This window comes from Pristiophorus japonicus, chromosome 12 (assembly GCF_044704955.1).
Source record: "Pristiophorus japonicus isolate sPriJap1 chromosome 12, sPriJap1.hap1, whole genome shotgun sequence".
In the NCBI taxonomy this organism is placed as follows: Eukaryota; Metazoa; Chordata; class Chondrichthyes; family Pristiophoridae; genus Pristiophorus; species Pristiophorus japonicus.
This window is the reverse complement of record NC_091988.1, coordinates 30,124,982-30,145,521: the sequence shown is the minus strand read 5'-3', so window position 1 is coordinate 30,145,521 and position 20,540 is coordinate 30,124,982. Positions and strand designations below refer to the sequence as shown.

Sequence of the window (20,540 nt, the reverse complement as noted above, 5' to 3'; positions counted from 1 at the left end):
CTGTGCCATCTAGCTATTTGTTTCCATACTGTATTCCAAGAGCTTTATAGCAGTGTGTGCTTGGTAGATGGCAAAGGATCATGAAAATAATGAAAAGAAAAAATGTAACAGAGCAGGCTTATAAAGTAGTTTAAATTTTAATGTGACATCTGAGATTTAATGAAGGTTATTGTAGCTCACATGAATCCAGTTCACATGATTCATTTCATCTGACTTTGCCTCAGGCCTATACTGCAGCAGATTGGGAGCAATCAAGCTGTACAAAACATGCATTAAAGCATTGATGTCCTCTGTTGACTGGAATTGTATTATTTTTCACTGAGAGTCCAAAGCTATGGTTAATCCTCATTCACAGGGCATTAACTCATGATTCACTAGAGACAGAGAACATAAGAACTTAGGAAATAGGAGCAGGAGTAGGCCCCTCAAGCCTGCTCCGCCATTCAATAAGATCATGGCTGATCTAATCTTGACCTCAATTCACTTCCCTGCCTGCTCCCCATAACCCTTGACTCCCTTATTGTTCAAAAATCTGTCCATCTCCGCCTTAAATACATTCAATGTCTCAGCCTCCACAGCTCTCTGGGGTAGAGAATTCCAAAGATTCATGACCCCCAGAAGAAATTCTTCCTCGACTCCATTTTCCCTTATTCTGAAACAAGCCCCCTAGTTCTAGATCCCCCCAATGAAGGGAAACATCCTCACTGCATCTACTTATAATCTTATGTTTCAATAAGATCGCCTCTCATTCTTCTAAACTCCAGTAAGTATAGGCCCAACCTGCTCAACCTTTCTTCATAAGACAACCCCTTCATCTCAGAGCATGCAAGCCTCAACTAGACCATGGCCTCCGAGTGATTGTTTGACATATAGCTGTTTCATGTTAATGAGGAGAAATCTTTCTTTCTGGATGTAGGTCTGCAGTATCCCAATGAAAGTAAATTTGTGAAAGAACTGAAAACACTGGAGCAGACAGGAGATGTTAGCAAAGTTCCCCTAATTCCATCTACTCCTGAGGAGATGGAAGAGATGTTGAAGCTTTGTTCGTATGTCCGCTTCAAAGTACCTCAGCAGGTATGTGATCTAATTTCAAAGTTCGCTGCTTGTAGTAGAGGTTGTGAAAAGTGGCAAGCAACTCCTTGGGGAAGTGTTTTTGATGCAAAATCCTTCCAGCTTCTATGTCTCAGCTGTATTATAATGAAAAACTACTGTTAAGAATTTTTTTTTTTTAAACCAGCATCATGCTGCACTTGAGGAGAACAGACATTTCATGTTGGATGAGACTCCTGACACACGCTCAGCTGACATCAACCATATGTTCTCTCTACCAACAAATGTTCCCACTGACGATGGAGATCAATGTCCTTTCTATTCCTCATTACCAGCTGAGTACTCTACTCCTCCAGCTCTCAGCTGCACATATTTCAAATATTGGCCTGTACCAAGACTACACTGACCCTGAACTTGTTCTCAAAGGTTACAAGAAACCATCTCGGTTATAGTTGTAATATTGTTTGTATCCATGAGAATTTGATCCCCCCCGAAACAGTACATTCTTCATATGCCACATCACCAAGCCTGGGCAGTTGCAAGCACACGTTGTTGCTGTGCTTTCCTTTTTTTTTAAATAATCAGCAGGGAAGCAATAATTTGACACAGAGCAGGAGGAACACAGCTGACTTGATTTCCTTCTCTAAAGAGGCTGAACACACGGCCATCAATTGTGACTGGACATGTTGCAGGGAGATCTTCGTGCCATGAATCACTTTGACCCATCTGCCGCACTGCAAATACCTTTATATGGAGCTGCACACAGTTGCCCTGCAAATAGAAATTAACAAAAAACATTTTTTTTTTAAAGAGAACATGAAGTTGTATCATGGATAAGGCTTATAATAATGCATCCCTAAAGTTGCATTTGCCTTTAATTTATGTTGCAAATCCTAAGATTTCCCATAGTGTTGCTCACGGTCACTTGGGGTCTGGAGTGTTATGATGATGTTTAGCTGTTGAGAGCTTGTTGTGTTTAACCAGGCCTGTCATTTTTAAAGTTAATGTTCAGGTACTCTTCGTGGGGTATATCCTGAGGTCATAAATAGCATATCCTGAGTTTAACTAGAGGCTTATTGGGAGGGAAGTGCCTGCATAAATCAACTGCTTATAAATTCCTGGCACCTGGGCTTGGGGAGAGGCCAGGTCATCAAGGTCAGAAAGACAGCAGGAAATGTTGGTTTTATTTCCCATTTTATAAACAAAGTAACTTTTACATCTGCCGTTTAAAGTGTTATTGACGTGCGATAGACGTAAGACTTTTATTCATTTCTATGTATTTGTAATTTAAAAAAAAATCTGCACACACTTTATATCCAGGGCTTTTATTTTAAAAAAGTAACTAAGATTAATGAAACCATAATAATGATGCAAGCCACTGATTTAAACTTCACCCATAATCATGGAATCTGATCTATTAATACCACGAGTATAGTGTAGAAATAATTCAACATATTCAATCAGTTGTCCCAATAACATTGTATATGTTCAATAGAAATTGATTTTTTTTTCAGAGCTCAAAGAGGGAACCACCACATTACACACAAACTCCACTTTGTAAATTTTTGTTAAAACAGCATATCCTCCGGCTCACTGCGAGCAATGCCACGAGAGATCTGCTAATGTTAGAGAAAAGTAAATTATCCCTCAGAACTAAAACGTGCTCTTAGAACTCACAAAGTGGAGTTTTTGTGCAATGTCATGTTTCCCTCTTTGAGCTCTGAAAAAAATCCATTTTACTTAAACAACACTATGTGCCCATAAAGCTTCCCCTTTTATACCTGAAAGTCCAGGGTAGGAGTGTCTCCCACAAGTTCACCCCCCTTGTGGTCAATGTTCTCAAGGTGTACAACTTAGGTCAGTTTATACATGGGTTACAATGATAGTTGAATACATGACATCACCTCCCCCCAAAAGTCTTATTGGGATCACAGGTTAAGTCTCTCTGGTGGAGTGCTTGAGTTGGGGCTCCGGTTGTTGGGCGCTGGCCTGAGTGTCTGCTGTTTGTGGTGCCTCGGGCCTGCCCACAGTGACTGGGCTCTCCTCCACTTAGTTCCGGTGTTCAGTCACCTGTGGTGGAGTAAACTCTACATCGTATTCTTCCTCTGCTTCTTCTATGGGGTTGCTGAACCTCCTTTTAGTTTGATCCACGTGTTTGCGGCAGATTTGTCCATTGGTAAGTTTAACTACCAAAACCCTATTCCCCTCTTTGGCAATCACAGTGCCTGCAAGCCAATTGGGCCCTGCAGAGTAATTAAGGACAAAAACAGGGTCATTAACATCAATACATCGCGCCCTCGCATTCCTGACATGGTAGTCACATTGTGACTGATGTCTGCTCTCAACAATTTATTTCACAGTAGGGTGTATAAGGGATAACCTGGTTTTGAGCGTCTTTTTCATTAGCAGCTCTGCGGGTGGAACCCCTGTGAGTGAGTGTGGTCGGGATCTATTGGCCAACAGGAGGCGTGATGAGCGGCTTTGTAGGGAACCCCCTTGGATTCTGAGCATCCCCTGTTTGATTATCTGCACTGCTCGTTCCGTCTGACTTGAACGATGCCGTTCTGACATGGTTGATTCCATTGCCTGCCATGAAGTCCTGGAATTCAGTGCTTGTGAAGCATGGGTCATTGTTGTTGACCAAGACATCCGGTAGACAATGGGCGGCGAACATTGCCCGTAGACTTTCTACCGTGGCAGAGGATGTGCTTGAATTTAAAATGGCACACTCAATCCATTTGGAGTCTACTACAACCAAAAACATTTTTCCCATGAAAGGGCCTGCGTAGTCCATATGGATGCGTGACCATGGCTTGGCGAACCAGGACCAGGGGCTAAGGGGGGCTTCCCTGGGTGCGTTGCCCAGCTGAGCACACGTGTTGCACCTGCGAACACAAAGTTCCAGGTCTGCATCTATCCCTGGCCACCAAATGTGTGACCTAGCAATTGCCTTCATCATGACAATGCCCGGGTGCTCATTGTGAAGTTCCCTGATAGACACCTCTCTGCCCTTCTGGGGCATGACTACTGGTTTCCCCACAGTAGGCAATCGGCCTGAATCGAGAGTTCATCCTTGCGCCGATGAAATGGTTTAAATTCCTCAGGGCATGCCCCGTACGTGGCTGCCCAGTCCCCATTCAGGACACATTTCTTGACTAAAGACAGTAGCGGGTCTTTATTTGTCCAGATTTTAATCTGATGGGCTGTCACAGGTGAGCCTTCGCTTTCGAAAGTTTCAACAACCATGATCATCTCAGCATCATGCATAGTTGCCCCCTCAGTGGTGGCTAGTGGGAGCCTGCTGAGTGCATCGGCGCAGTTTTCAGTGCCCGGTCTGTGCCGAATTGTGTAGTCATAGGCAGCTAACGTGAGTGCCCACCTCTGTATGCGGGCCGATGCATTCGCATTTATGGCCGTGTTGTCAGCCAAAAGGGACGTTAGGGGTTTGTTATCTGTCTCCAGCTCAAATTTCCTGCCAAACAGGTACTGGTGCATTTTTTTTACTGCATATACACATGCTAGCGCTTCCTTTTCTACCAGCCCCTTTCTGCCTGGGACAGACTTCTGGAGGCATAAGCTACCAGCTGTAACTGACCATTGGCATTCACATGCTGCAACACACGCCCCCGACCCCATAGGACGACGCATCGCATGTTATAACAAGTTTCTTACACAGGTCATATAACGTTAACAGTTTGTTGGAGCATGACAAGTTGCATGCTCTATCAAAAGCCCTTTCCTGGCTGTCCCCCCAGTCCCAATCGTGACCTTCGCGCAGGAGCACGTGTAGTGGCTCTAACAGCATGCTCAATTTGAGAAGAAAGTTACCAAAATAGTTCAGGAGCCCCAGGAACGAACGCAGTTCCGTCGTGTTATGGGGTCTGGGTGCTCTCTGGATCGCTTCCATTTTGGACACAGTGGGTCTGATCCCGTCTGCTGCTACCCTCCTCCCCAGGAATTCTACCTCTGGAGCTAAGATGACGCACTTCACCTTTTTCAATCGCAGCTCTACCCGGTCCAGTCTGTGTAGCACCTCCTCCAGGTTGTGGAGGTGTTCTTCAGTATCACGACCCGAGATGAGGATGTCGTCTTGAAAAACCACCGTCCTTGGAATCGACTTGAGGAGGCTTTCCATATTTTGCTGAAAGATCGCGGCGGCCGAACGAATCCCGAACGGACATCTGTTATGCTCAAACAACCCATTGTGTGTCGTGATGGTGGTCAGCTTCTTCGACTCACTCGCCAGTTCCTGCGTTATGTAAGCTGAGGTCAGGTCCAATTTTGAAAAATGTTTGCCACCGGATAGCGTCGCAAAGAGGACCTCCGCTCTCTCTAGCGGGTATTGGTCTTGGAGTGACACCCGATTGATGGTGGCCTTGTAATCGCCACATATCCTGACCGACCCATCCGCCTTGAGCACCGGCACGATCAGGCTCGCCCAGTCACTGAATTCGACTGGCGAGATGATGCCTTCCCTCAGCAGGCGGTCCAATTCGCATTCTATCTTTTCCCGCATCACGTACGGCACCGCTCAGGCCTTGTGGTGTACTGGCCTGGTGTCTGGGTTTATGTGAATTACCAACTTGGCCCCCATGAAAGTGCCGATGCTGGGTTGAAATAATGAGTCAAATTTGTCCAGGACCTGGTGAGCATGATACTCGCTCCACAGAAGAAATTGCATTGACATCGCCCCATTTCCAGTTCATGACAGCAAGCCAACTCCTCCCCAGGAGTGCGGGACCGTCCCCGGGACAATCCAGAGTGGCAACCTGTTCTCCGAATCTTTGTGGGTCACGACTACCGTGGCGCTGCCTAGCACCGGAATGATTCCTTTGTATATGTCCGTAGCTGTGCGTCAATCGGCAATAATTTTGGCCTCCTGGCCTTGGACACCCACAACTTTTCGAACTGTTTGATACTGATCAGGGACTGGATGGCCCCCGTGTCTAGCTCCATTAATACTGGGATGCCATTGAGGAGCATTTTCATCATTATCAGTGGCGTCCTGGTATATGAACTGTATATGTGCTCCAGATGAACTCGCTGAACTTCAGCTTCCAGCGATTTTCCCCAAATATTCATTTGGCCTCGTAGGGCTTACATCGGGCCCGTCCTCCTCGTACATCAATCTGGCTGCAGGCTTCCTGCACATACGCGTCAAGTGACCGCTGACGTTGCAGTTTCTGCAGGTATATTGCTGATACCTGCAAGCTCTGGCTGGGTGTTTGCCTCCACGCCTCCAGCATGAGCTGGAGGCCCCGTTTTTGGAAACAAAAGGTCCATTACCAGTCGATCGTCTCTGACTGCCTCTGTAACTGTCATTAAGCGCACCATTAACAGGTGTCGATGGCCCCATTACTGGCCGCATTGTCCATTGCGATGGCATGAATCGCTGTTCAGCTAGCCATTGTCTCTGTTGAATTCCCCCTTTGGGTTCGACTACATGCTGGGGCATGTCCGATTGCCCTTGTCTGCCTAGAGAACTGTGTGCCGCGTGTTGACTCCCTGGTCGTTTGCCGCATTTGAGCCAAGATTTTTATCATTCATCATTCTGGTCTCTTCCTCCCCTGAGATAAATGTCTGGGCTATCGGAGCCGCCGCTTCCAAAGTCAAGTCTTTGGTCTCGATCAGTTTCCTGAAAACCCCAGCGTGCCCGATACCCTCAATTTTAAAAAAAAAGTCTCGCAGCATCTCCACTCTGCATGCATCTGTGAACTTACATAGGGTCACCAGTCGCCGGAGATCTGCCACGAAGTCAGGAACGCTTTGCCCTTCTCACCGCCGTGCGTGTAAAACCGGTGTCTCGCCATGTGCATGCTGCTTGCCGGTTTAAAGTGTTCCCCGATCAACTTACTGAGCTCTTCAAAAGTCTTGTCCGCCGGCTTCTCTGGCGCTAGAAGGTCCTTAATCAGGGAGTACGTCCTGGATCCACAAACCGTCAGGAAATGAGCCCTGCGTTTGTCGGCCGAATCCTGTCCCAACCATTCCTTAGTGACACAATTTTGCTGTAGTCTCTCAATAAAGTCGTCCCAATCATCACCACCACAGTACCTCTCTTCTGTGCTGCTAGTGGCCATGCTCACGTGGTTTAAATCCTAGTTTCTCGTCGCCAATGATATGTCCTTACTATACAGTATAAATGCACACGAGGCCCATACTTGAGAGAAGGTCACTCTGTGACCAGTTACCTTTATTACCAAGACCTCAAGTGATGAGGGTGGATGGAGCTTCCCCTTTTATACCTGAAAGTCCAGGTTAGGAGTGTCTCCCACAAGTTCACCCCCTTGTGGTCAATGTTCTCGAGGTGTACAACTTAGGTCAGCTTATACATGGGTTACAATGACAGTTGAATACATGACTGGTTATTAAGCACTAAAGTAAACAGTTGTCCACGATCATTGTAGCTGTAAATAGAAAGGAAGTGTGTGCTGATAATATTACAGAATAGGTGCCTTAAAATGAGAGAATATCGCCTTTAGCGAATCGTTAAATGTGGCAAAGACCATTCAAAATCTGTTTACTGTTCCAAATCAATCATAGCAGCCCCCATCCTGGTGATTAAACAACATTTCACCTTTATAGTACGTATTACACCGTAATGTGTCCCAAATCTGGCAATTTTACTTGGTGCTCTACTCTGAGCTCCTTCATGGCAAACAAGTCAAAGGTGGGTAGTGGAAACACTACAAGGACACCTTCAAATCCTCCCTGATAAAGTGCGACATTCCCATTGACATCTGGGAGTCCCTGGCCCAAGACCGCCCTAAGTGGAGGAAGTGCATCGGAGAGGGCGCTGAGCACCTCGCGTCTCAACGCCGAGAGCATGCAGAAATCAAGCGCAGGCAGCGGAAAGAGCATGCGGCAAACCAGCCCCACCCACCCCTTCCCTCAACGACTATCTGTCCCATCTGTGACAGAATCTGTGGCTTTCATATTGGACTGTTCAGCTACCAAAGAACTCACTTCAGGAGTGGAAGCAAGTCTTCCTCGATTCCGAGGGACTGCCTATGATAATGATGATGGTGATGACCTATTGCATCGTAATGTGTCCCAAATCTGGTAATTTTACTTTGGGATAGAAACAGAAAATGCTGGAAATATTCAGCAGGTTAGATAGCATCTGTGGAGAGAGAAACAGAGTTAACGTTTCAGTCCAATGACCTTTTTCTGTGAAGAGGGAAATGAGTTAATGTTAACTTTTGGGTTGTGAGACCCACTCTCAGGAGCTGTTAGCTTTAGCATGGATCTTGTGCAATATAGATACAAATACTTCCTTTGCTGATCTGGCCTCTGATTATGGTGGTGTTGGAAAAGCTGACTATATAATAGAAAAAAGCAGCGGGGTGTGCAGAATTCCTTGCCCTTCTGCTCGTGTGTAATATAATTTCCTTTGAGAATGTCTGAATTGGACCACATGTAACTTAACTGGGTTCAGTTTCAATCTCCCAGTTTCAAATTTCAATTTGGTTCCTATCCTAGCTAGTCACATTCTTATTTTATATTAAAGAAATACTTCAGGAAAAGGCTTCTGTAGATGCTCCAAATACTTCAAAAATAAATGGCCTTTGTTATGTCTTGAATAAAGAATCTGACCAGATACTATAAGCTTAAAGTAATGTGTGACCATAGTCTTTTATTACAGGTCTCCAGAGTGCTCCTCCAGCCTGTGAGGCCTCCTTATGTACAGGTGCTCCCAAGGGATTGTGGTATCCCTTGGAACTCCAGGGGATGAGCCCTCTGGTGGTTAAACAAGGTATTTGCAGGTTTACATATATAACAACACTCCCCTGCCCCCCCCCCCCCCCCGGCCAAAAGTCAATAGTGTAACTATTTACAATGTGAGTCGATCTGGGGCCTTCCTTTCCCTGGTTGATCGTCTTGGTGCAAATGCTGGTTTTGGTGAGTCGTTTGTTGGGCCCTCGCTGGGCTGCTGTGCAGCTGGCCTTACTGGGCTGCTGGGTGTGGTGAGTCCTGCTAGGCTGCTGCAGGTAATAGGTTCTACTTCATGGTCAACCGCTGGGTCGGTTGCGACTTGTGTGTGTGTTGGGGGGGGTCGAAAAAGGTAGAGTCTATTGTGGGTTGTTCTGGATAGTCCGTGATTCCGAGTTTGGCTTGGTCCAAGTTTTTTTTTCAGGTGAGTCCATTTGAAAGTTTGACCAGAAACACCCTACTCCCCACTTTGACCACGACTGTGCCGGGAAGCCACTTGGGACCTTGTCCATAGTTCAACACAAGTACAGGATCATTAATCTCGATTTCGCGTGACACATTTGCGCGATCATGATATGTATTCTGTTGAAGCTGCCTGCTCTCTCTCTTCGCGTAGATCAGGGTGGACTAATGAGAGCCTTGTCTTAAGTGCCCTTTTCATGAGCAGTTCAGCGGGGGGGCACCTCAGTGAGCGAGTGGGGTCTTGTGGGGTAACTAAGCAGGACTCTGGATAGGTGAGTCTGCAGTGAGCCTTCAGTTACCCTCTTCAAGCTCTGCTTGATTGTTTGCACTGCTTACTCTGCCTGATCATTAGATGCTGGTTTAAACAGGGCAGATGTGACATGTTTGATCCCATTGCAGGTCATGAACTCTTTCAACTCGGCACTAGTGAAGCACGGCCTATTGTCACTCACAAGGCATCAGGCAGGCCGTGCGTGGCAAACATGGCCCGCAGGCTTTCGATGGTGGCAGCGGACGGGGTGGCCGACATTATCTCACATTCAATCCATTTGGAGTACGCATCTACAACCACTAGGAACATTTGTCCCAAGAATGGGCCTGCATAGTCAACCTGGACCCTGGACCACGGTTTGGAGGGCCGCGACCATAAACTTAGTGGCGTCTCCCTGGGTGCATTGCTTAACTGTGAACATGTGTTACATTTGTGCACGCAGGACTCTTAAGTCTGCATCGATACCGGGCCACCACACGTGGGATCTGGCTATCACTTTCATCATTACAATGCCTGGGTGGGTACTGTGGAGGTCACTAATGAAAGTGTCCCTGCCCTTTTTTCACACCACTACCCGATTACCCCATAGGAGGCAGTCTGCCTATATGGACACTTCATCTCTGCGCTGCTGGTACGGCTTTATTTCTTCCTGTATCTCTAACGGGACACTAGACCAACTCCCATGGAGCACACACTTTTTTTTTTTTACTAAGGACAGTAAGGGGTCCTGGCTCGTCCAGGTTCTAATCTTTCGGGTGGCAACAGGTGATTGCTCGCACTCGATTGCTTCCATTACCATAACTAAATCTGCAGGCTGTGCCATCTCTACCCCTGTGGTGGGCAATGGCAGTTGACTGAGAGCATCGGCACAGTTTTCTGTGCCTGGCCAGTGGCGGATGGCGTAGTTGTATGCGGACAGCGTGAGCGCCCATCTCTGGATGCGGGCCGATGCATTAGTATTTATTCCCTTTAAGAAAAGAGGGATTTAAGTGGCTTATGATTAGTTTCCAATTCAAATTTAAGCCCAAACAGATATTGATGCATTTTCTATACCCTGTAAACAAACGCTAACGCTTCTTTTTCATCATGCTGAAGGCCCTCTCAGCCTTAGACAGACTTCTGGATGCATAATCCCGATTTCCCATATTCATTAGCTTGTTGCAATACACACCCGACACTGTAAGACGACGCATCACATGCTAGTAACAAACGCTTACATGGATCATACAACACAAGCAATTTGTTTGAGCATAAGTTTCCTAACTTTCTCAAAGGCATTTTCTTGGCTTTTACTCCATAGCAATTCATCTCCTTTACGCAGTAAAGAGTGCAGTGGTTCTAACAGTGTGCTAAGACCCGGTAAGAAGTTACCAAAGTAGTTCAGGAGTCCTAGAAATGACCGCAGCTCTGTTACGGTCTGTGGCCTCGGTGCATTCTTGATTGCTTCCGTCTTTGAATTGGTGGGCCTGATGCCGTCCGCCGCGATTTTTCTCCCCAGGAACTCTACTTCAGGCACCAGGAAAATGCACTTTGAGCGTTTTAACCTGAGCCCCACACGATTAAGCCGACTAAGAACCTCCTCCAGGTTCTGCAGATGCTCAACGGTGTCTCGGCCTGTAACCAAGATGTCGTCCTGGAAGACCATGGTGCGTGGGACCGACTTCAGCAAGCTTTCCATGTTCCTCTGGAATATCGCCGCGGTTGATCGAATCCCAAACGGGCATCTGTTGTAAATGAAGAGACCTTTGTGCGTGCTGATGCAGGTGAGGCCCTTCGATGATTCCTCCAGCTCCTGCGTCATGGTGGCTGAGATCAAGTCCAGCTTCATGAACGTTTTTCCTCCCGCCAGCGTCGCAAATAGGTTGTCTGCTTTTGGTAGTGGGTATTGATCCTGCAGGGAAATACGATTGATAGTTACTTTGTACTCACCACAGATTCTGACGGTGCCGTCTTCCTTGAGGACTGGAACAATTGGACTGGCCCACTCATTGAATTCAATCGGTGAAATGATTCCCTCTCGTTGCAGCTAGTCCAGCTTGATCTCTACCCTCTCTCTCATCATGTACTGTACAGCTCTCGCTTTGTGATGGATGGGTCACGCCCTCGGAATCAAGTGGATCTGCACTTTTGCTCCTTGGAACTTCCCGATGCCCGGTTCGAACAGCGAGGGGAACTTGTTTAGGACCTGGGCACATGAACTGCCGTCGACAGATGAGAGCACTCAGACGTCAGCTCAATTCCAGCGTATCTTTCTCAGCCAGCTCCTGCTGAATAGTATGGAGCCATCGCCCAGTACCACCCAAAGTGGTAAATCGTGCACTGCTCCATCATAGGAGACCTTTACGGTAGCACTGCCGATTACGGGAATCCGTTCCTGTGTGTACATTCTCAGTTTAGTACGAATGGGAGTCAGGACTTGCCTTGAGGCTTTGCTGCACCACAATTTATCAAAAGTTTTTTTGCTCATTATGGACTGGCTTGCGCTCATGTCCGGCTCCATTGACACCGGGAGTCCATTTAATTCAACCTTCAGCATTATCGGGGGACACTTTGTGGTAAATGTGTGTGCCCCATATACCTCTGCCTCCTCCGTCTGAGGCTCTGGTTCATCGTGATCCACCGTAGATCTGTCCTCCTCTGCAACATGGTGATTTGCAGGGTTTGCAGCTCGCCTGCACATACGTTGGAGGTGTCCCATTGTTCCACAGCCCTTGCAAACGTATCCTTTGAAGCGGCATGAATGGAAACGAGGATCATCTCCGCAGCACCAACAAGTTGTTAATGGCCTTGCATTCACCACCCTTGATGGTGCACCCTGAGACATCTGCGGACGTGCAGCTGCAGGCATGTGAGTCCTGCCCTGTATGTTACGATTCAAAAACAACATTACTCTGTTCACAGTACTTGCAGCAGCACTCGTGCTGAGAGATTTGTTTGGTATTGTCACTGGTGGCGATGAACGCCTGGGCTATCGCTATGGCTTTACTCAAGGTTGGGGTCTCTACAGTCAAAAGTTTGCGAAGTATTACTTCCTGGCCAATGCCAAGTACAAAGAAGTCCCTGAGCATATGCTCCAAGTGTCCTTAAAATTCGCAATGTCCTGCAAAGGCGCCTTAGCTCGGCAGCATAGCTCGCCACTTCCTGGCCTTCAGACCTCTTGTACGTGTCGAACCGGTACCTCGCCATCAGAACGCTTTCCTTTGGGTTTAGATGCTCCCGGACCAGTGTGCAAAATCATCGTACGACTTCTCTCTGGGTTTCGCTGGAGCGAGCAGATTTTTCATGAGGCCATACGTTGGTGCCCTGCAAATGGTGAGGAGGATCGCCCTTCGTTTGGCAGTGTTCACTTCTCCTACCAGCTCGTTGGCCACGAAGTATTGGTTGAGTTGCTCCACCAAGGTTTCCCAATCATCTCCCCCCGAAAATTTCTCCAGGATGCCCACGGTTCTCTGCATTGTTGCCGTGGGGTTCGTCATCTGTATCTCGTCACCAGTTGTTATGTCTTGAATAAAGAATCTGACCAGATACTGTAAGCTTATAAAGTAATGTGTGACCATAGTCCTTTATTACAGGTCTCCAGAGTGCCTTTCCAGCCTGTGAGGCCTCCTTATGTACAGGTGCTCCCAAGGGATTGTGGGATCCCTTGGGACTCCAGGGGATGAGCCCTCTGGTGGTTAAACAAGGTATTTACAGGTTTACATATATAATGCCTTAATAAAGAAAGAAAAGAAAACTTGCATTTATATAGCACCTGAACACACCTCACAGAATAGTGTCTCAAAATGCTTCACCATCAAATAGTTTTGAGCTACAAACTTGTTACATAAGGAAACATAGCAGCCATTTTGCACAGAGCAAGATCTCGCAAACAGGAATGAGATGAATTACCAGTTCATCTGTTTATTGGTTAAAGGAGGAGTGTTGGTTAGGAGACCAGGAGAAACCCCCTGCTCTTCTTTGAATACATGTGGGATCTTAAAACTCTGCTTATTCTGAAGCTTGTTAAATATCTTCCCTAAATCATAGAATGGTTACAGCACAAAAGGAGGTCGTTCAGCTGGTCGAGCCAAAGACGGCTCTCTGCAAGACCACTTCAGCTAGTACCACTCCCCCGCCCTTTCCCCATAGCCCTGCACATTTTTTTCCTTCAGTTACTTATCCAATTCCCTTTTGAAAGCCATGATTGAATCTGCCTCCACCACCCTTTATATCCTTAAAGGAATACTCCAGAAAAAGGGCCAAAAATAAATGGCCTTAGTAAAGAAAGAAAAGAAAACCTGCGTCAAGACCTAGAGGCCGAAATTGTCCCACGCTGGGTTTGAATTATCTGATATTTTAGGTCCGGCTAAAAGGGGAGGGCCGCTGCAAGCTCTGCTGCCATTTTAGGCCCACTGGGCCACCAGAGAGGATGTGGGCCGGCCCAGGGGCCTGGCACCCAGGAGGAAATGCTGGGCTGCATGTTGGCGGCACAGCGTCCGCTATTTTCGGGCCGACTAAAAAGATGGCGGCCGCCACGCTACCACTTCCCCAGCTTCTTGCTGGTGGTAGTATCACCCCGCGCCGACCTCGTGTCCCGCGGGGCACAAAGGGGTCGGCGCACTCGGCAATGACATCATTGCCATGCGTCCTGTGCATTAAGCGCGGGGTGTGGCGCAAACCACTTTTTGCTGCCGGAGCCCTGGGGGCAATTCCGGAGGAGGGGCGGGCGCTCTGGCCGCCGCGCCTGGTGAAATAAAGCTAGCACCTCCTGGTGGCGCTAACGGGCCTTTCTGAGAGGAGCAATTTTGGCCCCCTAAACTCGAGCTTGAATCATTCTGACTCTGAGACGAGTGCTATCAGCTGAGGCAAACTGACACCTAGTGATGGCCGAGTTCCTGATTCACTGGTAAGTGATGAAATGTGATTTTTCTCAACCTTGGTTCCTATGATCCCTTCCCATCTCCTCACAAAAAAAAGAATTATCCAATAATTTAAATTCAGCAGTAAAGTCAGAATTTAGTCAAATTTGAAACATCAGATATTTTGAATGAAGTGAAGCAGAATGTACTGCATTTTTCATATATTACTAGTGCTGCAAGCCCAACACCCTCTCAAAGTAGTCCCAGTCCATCATGTTCTCTAATCCTGGACGGATGGATATGGCAGCTTGAATACACTCGTGCTTTTCATTTTCCCAAGTGTCATTTTGACTAAATGGTCATAGAAAATAGGTGTAGGAGTAGGCCATTCGGCCCTTCGAGCCTGCACCACCATTCGATAAGATCATGGCTGATCATTCCCTCAGTACCCCTTTCCTGCTTTCTTGATCACTTTAGCCGTAACTACCTCTTGAATATATCCAATGAACTGGCATCAACAACTCTCCGGCAGGGAATTCCACAGGTTAACAACTCTCTGAGTGAAAACGTTTCTCCTCATCTCAGTCCTAAATGGCCTACCCCTTATCCTAAGACTGTGTCCGCTGGTTCTGGACTTCCCCAACATTGGGAACAATCTACCCGCATCGAACCTGTCCTGTCCCGTCAGAACCTTGCATGTTTCTATGAGAATCCCCTCTCATCCTTCTAAACTCCAATGTATAAAGGCCCAGTTGATCCAGTCTCTCCTCATATGTCAGTCCTGCCATCCCAGGAATCAGTCTGGTGAACCTTCGCTGCACTCCCTCAATAGCAAGAACATCCTTCCTCAGATTAGGAGACCAAAATTGAACACAATATTCCAGGTGAGGCCTCACCAAGGCCCTGACAACTGCTTCCTGTCTGCCAACCAGTTCTCTATCCATGTCAGTATATTACCCCCAATACCATGTGCTTTGATTTTGCACATCAATCTCTTGTGTGGGACCTTGTCAAAAGCCTTTTGAAAGTCCAAATACACCACATCCACTGGTTCTCCCTTGTCCACTCTACTAGTTACATCCTCAAAAAATTCCAGAAGATTTGTCAAGCATGATTTCCCCTTCATAAATCCATGCTGACTTGGACCGATCCTGTCACTGCTTTCCAAATGCGCTGCTATTTCATCCTTAATAATTTATTCCAACATTTTCCACACCACTGATATCAGGCTAACCAGTCTATAATTACCCACTTTCTCTCTCCCTCCCTTTTTTAAAAAGTGGTGTTACATTAGCTACCCTCCAGTCCATAGGAACTGATCCAGAGTCTTTAGACTGTTGGAAAATGATTACCAATGCATCCACTATTTCTAGGGCCACTTCCTTAAGTACTCTGGGATGCAGACTATCGGGCCCCGGGGATTTATCGGCCTTCAATCCCATCAATTTCCCGCCTAATAAGGATATCCTTCAGTTCCTCCTTCTCACTAGACCCTCGGTCCCCTAGTACTTCCGGAAGGTTATTTGTGTCTTCCTTCGTGAAGACAGAACCAAAGTATTTGTTCAATTGGTCTGCCATTTCTTTGTTCCCCATTATAAATTCACCTGAATCTGACTGCAAGGGACCTACGTTTGTCTTTACATATCTATAGAAGCTTTTGCAGTCAGTTTTTATGTTCCCGGCAAGCTTACTCTCATACTCTATTTCCCCCTCTTAATTAAACCCGTTGTCCTCCTCTGTTGAATTCTAAATTTCTCCCAGTCCTCAGGTTTGCTGCTTTTTCTGGCCAATTTATATGCCTCTTCCTTAGATTTAACACGATCCTTAATTTCCCTTGTTAGCCACGGTTGAGCCACTTCCCTGTTTTATTTTTACTCCAGACAGGGATGTACAATTGCTGAAGTTCATCCATGTGATCTTTAAATGGTTGCTATTGCCTATCCACCGTCAACACTTTAAGTATCATTTGCCAGTCTACTCTAGCCAATTCACACCTCAAACCATCAAAGTTACCTTTCCTTAAGTTAAGGACCCTAGTTTCTGAATTAACTGTGTCACTCTCCATCCTAATAAAGATGTTATGGTCACTCGAAGAGTGAAGAGTCATACTCTTGTTTCAGCGTCGTAAGGTTATGGGCTCAAACCCCACTAAAGGACTTAAGTACATAATCTGAGTTAAGACTTCAGTGCAGCACTGAGGAAGTACTGCATTGTCAGAATATATCATAGATGTAAAAGATCCCATGGTAGTATTTGAAGAAAAACAGGGATATAACCTAACCAACAATTCTCCCTCAACCAAAACCAGTTAACTGATCATTTAACTCATTGCTGTTTTTTGGGACTTTTTAGTTGTTGTGTTTGCCGACACAACAACAGTGAGTACACTATAAAAGGTCACTCTTTGGCCGTGAAGTGCTTTGAAATTTCCTGTGGACGTATGAAGCACCATGTTAATGCAAGTTCTTTTTCCTTCTCTCCTTCCATCCTCAAAGGAACCATTTCATGTCCTTTCAGGGCCTCCCCAGACACCAAAGACTGAAATTGGCAACAATGCTTTATAAGGAATCGGTAGTTTAAGCCTACAAGTCCATCACTGTGTGACACTATATAACATGCACTTGCAAACTTTTCTTCTATCCTGCCCCAGATTTATTAATGCAACCTGTATCTCCATTGGTTCACCTAATGCGTAAACAAATTATGCCATTAACTCCTTCAGTGAAAATTATGAAACCACATAAATAATTGCCAGTTTCCAAAATCCCTAGAATTACAATTGTCAGGTTGTAAAATGGACATGCATTTAATAACTTACTTAAATATAAAACTAAAAGTAAATTGGATCTTCACTAGGATGCAGTCTTAACTGTGGAATGTACATTCCATCAAATGTGATTAAACCTATTAACCTTGTGTCTTTCTTAGATTCTTCAGGGTCTTGTAGATGTTCGACTGCCTCACAATGACTTTTACCGTGAATGTGAGTAAGACAGTTTTATTCAATATATGTGTGTAGGACAATGGTTTTGTCCCAGATTCATTTAAAGCGGGCAAGAACAATTAGTTAACACTACTGGCTACTTCTCAGAGTTCGACTCTGGAAAATAATGACAGGACACCAATAAGTATAGTTCCCACTTTACGTGGCAGTCTTTACTAAGTACTGATCAACCTGTTATCAACATTACATCTATCAGTCTGTCCCTTGAGCTGCTAAGCTACATTATAGTTACCAGTTCCTCAGTTCCCCACGTGCTCACGATCGTCTCAGTGGTTCGCTGACGTGGCGTGATGCACGTGTTCTGATGACTGACCAGATCACTCTTCCTTGATGACAGCTGTGTTCCCACTCATCTTTACTGAGTCTCTGCCTCAGTTTCCCTGCGCACTCACAATCAACCGGTTGGTCTGACAGGTTCCTGCAGCGCAACTTCTGATGACTGACCAGGTCACCCTTCACTGACTACTGCGGGCTGCTTGTCCGTCGTCTGAGATTTTGTCCCTGCCTTTTCTGATGTGTCGAGGAGGAGGCAGAGCGGCAGAGTTGGGAGTTCGTTGGTGAGGCCTACAAAAGGCATGGTAGGGAGACCGGGGAGCAGCGTCGAGGAGGAGGCGGAGCGGCAGAATCGGGGGTTCGTTGGTGAGGCCTACAAAAGGCATGGTAGGGAGACCGGGGAGCAGCGTTGAGGAGGAGGCGGAGCGGCAGAGTCAGGAGGCCTCCAAGAGGCCAGCCGGTGCAGCTGCAGCAGGGAGGCAAAAAAGAAATCGAAAGGTGACGTCACAGAAAAGGGGGTAAGTAATTGGCTGGTGATTGGTAAGTAGCTTTTCTTTATCTTTTTCTTTATCAGTAAGTAACATTTAGCATTGTTGTTGCCCAATTAGGTTAATCTAAGGGTTAAGACATGGCAGGAGAGCTCGGACACATGTTATGCTCCTCCTGTACTATGCGGGAAGTCAGGGACGCTTCCGGTGTCCCTGACGACTACGTGTGCGGAAAGTGTATCCGCCTCCAGCTCCTGACGGACCGCATTGTGGAACTGGAGCTGCGGGTGGATTCACTCTGGAGCATGCACGATGCTGAGAATGATGTGACTAGCACATTTAGTGAGTTGGTCTTACCGCAGGTAAAGGGTCCACAGCCAGATAGGGAATAGAAGACCAACAGGAAGAGTAGTGCAAGGAAGGTAGTGCAGGGATCCCCGGCAGTCATCCCCTGCAAAACAGATACACCGCTTTGAGTACTGTTGGGGGGGATGACTCATCAGGGGGGAGCAGCAGTAGCCAAGTTCATGGCACCGTGGCTGGCTCTGCTGCACAGGAGGGCAGGAAAAAGAGTGGGAGAGCGATAGTGATCGGGGATTCAATTGTAAGGGGAATAGATAGGTGTTCCTGCAGCCGCAACCGAGACTCCAGATGGTATGTTGCCTCCCTGGTGCAAGGGTCAAGGATGTCTCGGAGCGGGTGCAGGACATTCTGAAAAGGGAGAGTGAACAGCCAGTTGTTGTGGTGCATAGGTACCAACGATATAGGTAAAAAACGCGATGAGGTCCTACGAGACGAATTTAGGGAGCTAGGAGTTAAATTAAAAAGTAGGACCTCAAAAGTAGTAATCTCAGGATTGCTACCAGTGCCACATGCTAGTCAGAGTAGGAATCGCAGGATAGCTCAGATGAATACACGGCTTGAGCAGTGGTGCAGAAGGGCGGGGTTCAAATTCCTGGGACATTGGAACAGGTTCTGAGGGAGATGGGACCAGTACAAACCGGACGGTCTGCACTTGGGCAGAACCAGAACCAATGTCCTAGGGGGAGTGTTTGCTAGTGCTGTTGGGGAGGAGTTAAACTAATGTGGCAGGGGGATGGGAACTTATGCAGGGAGACAGAGGGAAATAAAATGGTGTCAGAAGCAAAAGATAGAAAGGAGAATAGTAAAAGTGGAGGGCAAAAAACAAAAAGGGCCACATGACAGAAAAATTCTAAAGGGGCAAAGTGTGTTAAAAAGACAAGCCTGAAGGCTCTGTGCCTCAATGCGAGGAGTATTCGGAATAAGGTGGACGAATTAACTGTGCAGATAGCAATTAATGGATATGATGTAATTAGCATCACAGAGACATGGCTCCAGGGTGACCAAGGCTGGGAACTCAACATCCAAGGGTATTTAGTATTTAGGAAGGATAGACAGAAAGGAAAAGGAGGCGGGGTGGCATTGCTGGTTAAAGAGGAAATTAATGCAATAATAAGGAGGGACATTAGCCTGGATGATGTGGAATCGGTATGGGTGGAGCTGCGGAATTCCAAAGGGCAGAAAACGCTAGTGAGAGTTGTGAACAGACCACCAAACAGTAGTAGTGAGGTTGGGGACAGCATCAAACAAGAAATAAGGGATGTGTGCAATAAAGGTACAGCAGTTATCATGGGCGACTTTAATCTACATATTGATTGGGCTAACCAAACTGGTAGCAATGCGGTGGAGGAGGATTTCCTGGAGTGTATTAGGGATGGTTTTCTAGACCAATATGTTGTGGAACCAACTAGAAAGCTGGCCATCCTAGACTAGGTGATGCTTAATGAGAAGGGACTAATTAGCAATCTTGTTGTGCGAGGCCCCTTGGGGAAGAGTAACCATAATATGGTAGAATTCTTTATTAAGATGGAGAGTGACACAGTTAATTCGGAAACTAGGGTCCTGAACTTAAGGAAAGGTAACTTCGACAGTATGAGGCGTGAATTGGCTAGAATAGACTGGCAAAGGATACTTAGAGTTGACGGTGGATAAGCAATGGCAAACATTTAAAGATCACATGGATGAACTTCAGCAATTGTACATCCCCGTCTGGAGTTAAAAATAAAACGGGGAAGGTGGCTCAACCATGGCAAACAAGGGAAATTAAGGATAGTGTTAAAGCCAAGGAAGGGGCATATAATTTGGCTAGAAAAAGCAACAAACCTGAGGACTGGGAGAAATTTAGAATTCAACAGAGGAAGACTAAGGGTTTTTAATTAAGAGGGGGAAATTAGAGTACGAGAGGAAGCTTGCATGGAACATAAAAACTGTCTGCAAAAGCTTCTATAAATATGTGAAGAGAAAAAGATTAGTGAAGACAAACGCAGGTCCCTTGCAGTCGGATTCAGGTGAATTTATTATGGAGAACAAAGAAACGGCAGACCAATTTAACAAATACTTCGGTTCTGTCTTCACGAAGGAAG

At 46.4% G+C, this 20,540-nt stretch overlaps 1 protein-coding gene across 4 annotated transcripts in view; it reads left to right on the top strand.

Moving 5' to 3' along the window:
- The window catches only part of LOC139277165 (monoacylglycerol lipase abhd6-A-like), a 145,193-nt gene that overhangs the window by 111,631 nt on the left and 13,022 nt on the right, over nucleotides 1-20,540 (top strand). For all 4 annotated transcript variants that reach the window (XM_070895252.1, XM_070895251.1, XM_070895249.1 and 1 more), the window contains 2 exons: nucleotides 917-1,074; nucleotides 17,260-17,314. In XM_070895252.1, the coding sequence (XP_070751353.1) occupies nucleotides 917-1,074; nucleotides 17,260-17,314 (213 nt within the window). The remainder of the gene's footprint in view (nucleotides 1-916; nucleotides 1,075-17,259; nucleotides 17,315-20,540) is intronic.